General features: G+C 55.8%; 1 protein-coding gene across 1 annotated transcript; it reads left to right on the forward strand.

Moving 5' to 3' along the window:
* Positions 1–971: 971 nt before the first annotated feature.
* Positions 972–2,196, forward strand: LOC149994960 (insulin growth factor-like family member 1). Its single transcript, XM_090259101.1, has 4 exons — positions 972–996; positions 1,527–1,580; positions 1,678–1,954; positions 2,172–2,196. The coding sequence occupies exons 1-4, from the start codon at positions 972–974 to the stop codon at positions 2,194–2,196; spliced, it is 381 nt and encodes a 126-aa protein (XP_090115227.1).
* Positions 2,197–2,543: the final 347 nt, after the last annotated feature.

The following is a 2,543-nucleotide window of genomic DNA, read 5'->3' on the forward strand; positions in this document are numbered from 1 at the left end:
CACGGTGGCCTACAAGAGTGACAGGTCACATGTCCTGGGCCCTGAAGTGAACCTTGTGCATGCTGGAATGTGGCTGAGGTGTCCCTGAGAGATGGTTCTGCAGGAGCTGGGGGAGGGACCTCCCAGGCCTTACTGCATGGGGTGGGGGTGGGGGGACACCAGAACTTGAAGAACTACCCCCCACTATGTCCCTCAAGGAAACTGTCCTTCACCTTCTGTCTTCACATCCTGACCCCAACGTGGCTGTCTCTTTTTAGGGAAATCCCACACGCTTCTCCCTCTAAACAGGCACTATAAGGACCAAAGACTTGAAGAATCTCTTGACGGTGTTCGCATTTCTCTCACAGAACTTTACAGACAAGTAATACTGATAATACCACTGACCACAACAACAAAACTAAAATTCTTTCCCCCTGGTTGCTGTAGCTCAGTGGATGAGCACCAGCCTGTGAACGAAAGAGTCACCAGTTTGATTCCCAGTCAGGGCACATGCCTGGGTTGTGGGCCAGGACATAGATTGCTGGATGCAACAGGCAACCACACATTGATATTTCTCTCCCTTTCTTTCTCCAGCCCTTTACCTCTCTCTAAAAACAAATGAATTGAATCTTTTTTAAAAAGTGGGAAAAGCAGAAGACTCAGACGATGTGATTAAAAGCTCTTTGATAGATTCATTCTGGAAGAGTGGGCTTAGCTCTGAGCCACGCCCTGTGCCGTCCTGCCTGCTGACAAGGCCATGCTGCTGGGCATGAACGGGAGGCATTTGGAGAGTATCCAGGCAGGGGTGGGGGCCTCTGTCGTTTCCTGGCTGCCAGATATGATTTCAGGATACCTCCGGACCCCAGATCCCAGCATGTCTCTGCAGGCCAGGACAGAGGAAGGAGAATCGGTGACATCGCCTCTTATCAAATAAAAGCACCTGCTAGAAGCTGCAGACCTTCCTCTGATTTTGCTGCAGCCAACCCAGAGCCATGGCTCCCCGATGCTACGGCCTGGGTAAGGGGGACCCAACCCCAGTTCCCTCGGAGCCCCTCTCTGATCTCAGCCACCACCCATCCCAACCTCAGCCCCTCCCTCCTCCTTGGTGCCAGGCCTTAGCCAATCCACATCCACAATCTCATCTCAATCCACGTCTGATTCAGTCCTGAAACTCATGCCCAGGGCCACCCATGTCCCACTCCTCCTCCAAACCCGGCCTTCTAACCTTTCCTGCGGGTCCCCCGCCTAACAGCCCAGTCAGCTCAGCCCCCAGAGAGCCTGACAGCGTGTGAGCCTCACACTCAGCTCCTGCCCAGGAAACACGAACCTGACCCAGAGTCCTGCGCCCACTTATCCCAGGAGTCCTGCCAGGAGCCCTCACCTTCCACGGGTCCGAAATCCTAAGGCCCCTGAACACAGGGGACTAGGTCCCACCCTGTACAGCTCTGAGCCTTCCCCTGAGCCTCAATCAGCACACAGACCCCCTCAGTCCTTCCCCCGCCCCAGGCTGGGCTCTCCTTCAGCCGCACCTCCGTCCTCTCCCTCAGCTGTCCTGGCTGCTCTGTGCATCGTCACCCTCCTCTGCTCCCACGGAGCCCCAGGTGAGGCCAGGAGGGACAGGGACACTTGGGTGTTGGGTGCGGCTCCCAGAGGACCCCGGGCTGGGCCCCACCTGCCCTACCATCTGGGCCACACCAGCTCTGTCTCCTCCAATGTCTCCCACGGGCGCTCACCTGATGCTGTGCCAGTCACACACACGATGTGGGGACAAGTTCTACGACCCCCAGCGATACTGTTGCTATGACAACGCCGTGGTGCCCTTGAGCAGGACCCGGGGGTGTGGAAACTGCACCTTCAGGGTCTGCTTCGAGCAGTGCTGCCCCTGGTCATTCAGACCCCAGGAGACCTTCGTGGTAAAAGTGAGAGGCCAGACGTGCTCCTCGGCCCGGTCCTTGGACGACAGGGTTTGTGCCAGGTAAGGTCCTGTCCTCTCACAGGAGCAGGGCGTGCAGGGGACCGGGGAGGGTCTGGATGCCACCTCCCTGCCCTGTTCTTGGTGTCCCCCTGTCCCCGGCCACCTGTTCTACTTGATCTACTGCTCACTTTCTCTCTTTTTGTTTTCTCTCTCACCCTCTCTGTTGTCCTCCTGTCTCTCTTTCCCACTCCTCTCTCCATCTGTCCCTCCATTCCAGGTCCTCTCCCTGCAGTGTCAACTAACAGAGGGCCTGGTGACCAGCTGACTGTCAGACTCAGTTTCCTGAATGAGCCTGGTGACAGGTCCCTGGTGCTGACAGAGCTCTGGAATGTGGATTGCTTGTTTGGGGACAGAAGACGCTCAGCTTCAACTGCTCTTCTTATTCTTCCTCTTTTACACTTGATCTTAGCTGAAAGGCTGAGAAGTGATTATTCTTCTTCCTCTTTCAATTCTCTAAATGTGTCCTAAGTTGGTGACTGGTCCTCTTTCTATGGTTCTGGACAATCCCGAGAGATTACTTTGCTGTTGGAGGCCCGAAACCTAGAGCCGGTATCAGGTGCAGGATCCTCAGACACGGGGCACCCTTCGT

The sequence above is a fragment of the Furipterus horrens genome, unplaced genomic scaffold (genome assembly GCF_987537825.1).
Source record: "Furipterus horrens unplaced genomic scaffold, mFurHor1.1.pri manual_scaffold_13, whole genome shotgun sequence".
Classification (NCBI taxonomy): domain Eukaryota; kingdom Metazoa; phylum Chordata; class Mammalia; order Chiroptera; family Furipteridae; genus Furipterus; species Furipterus horrens.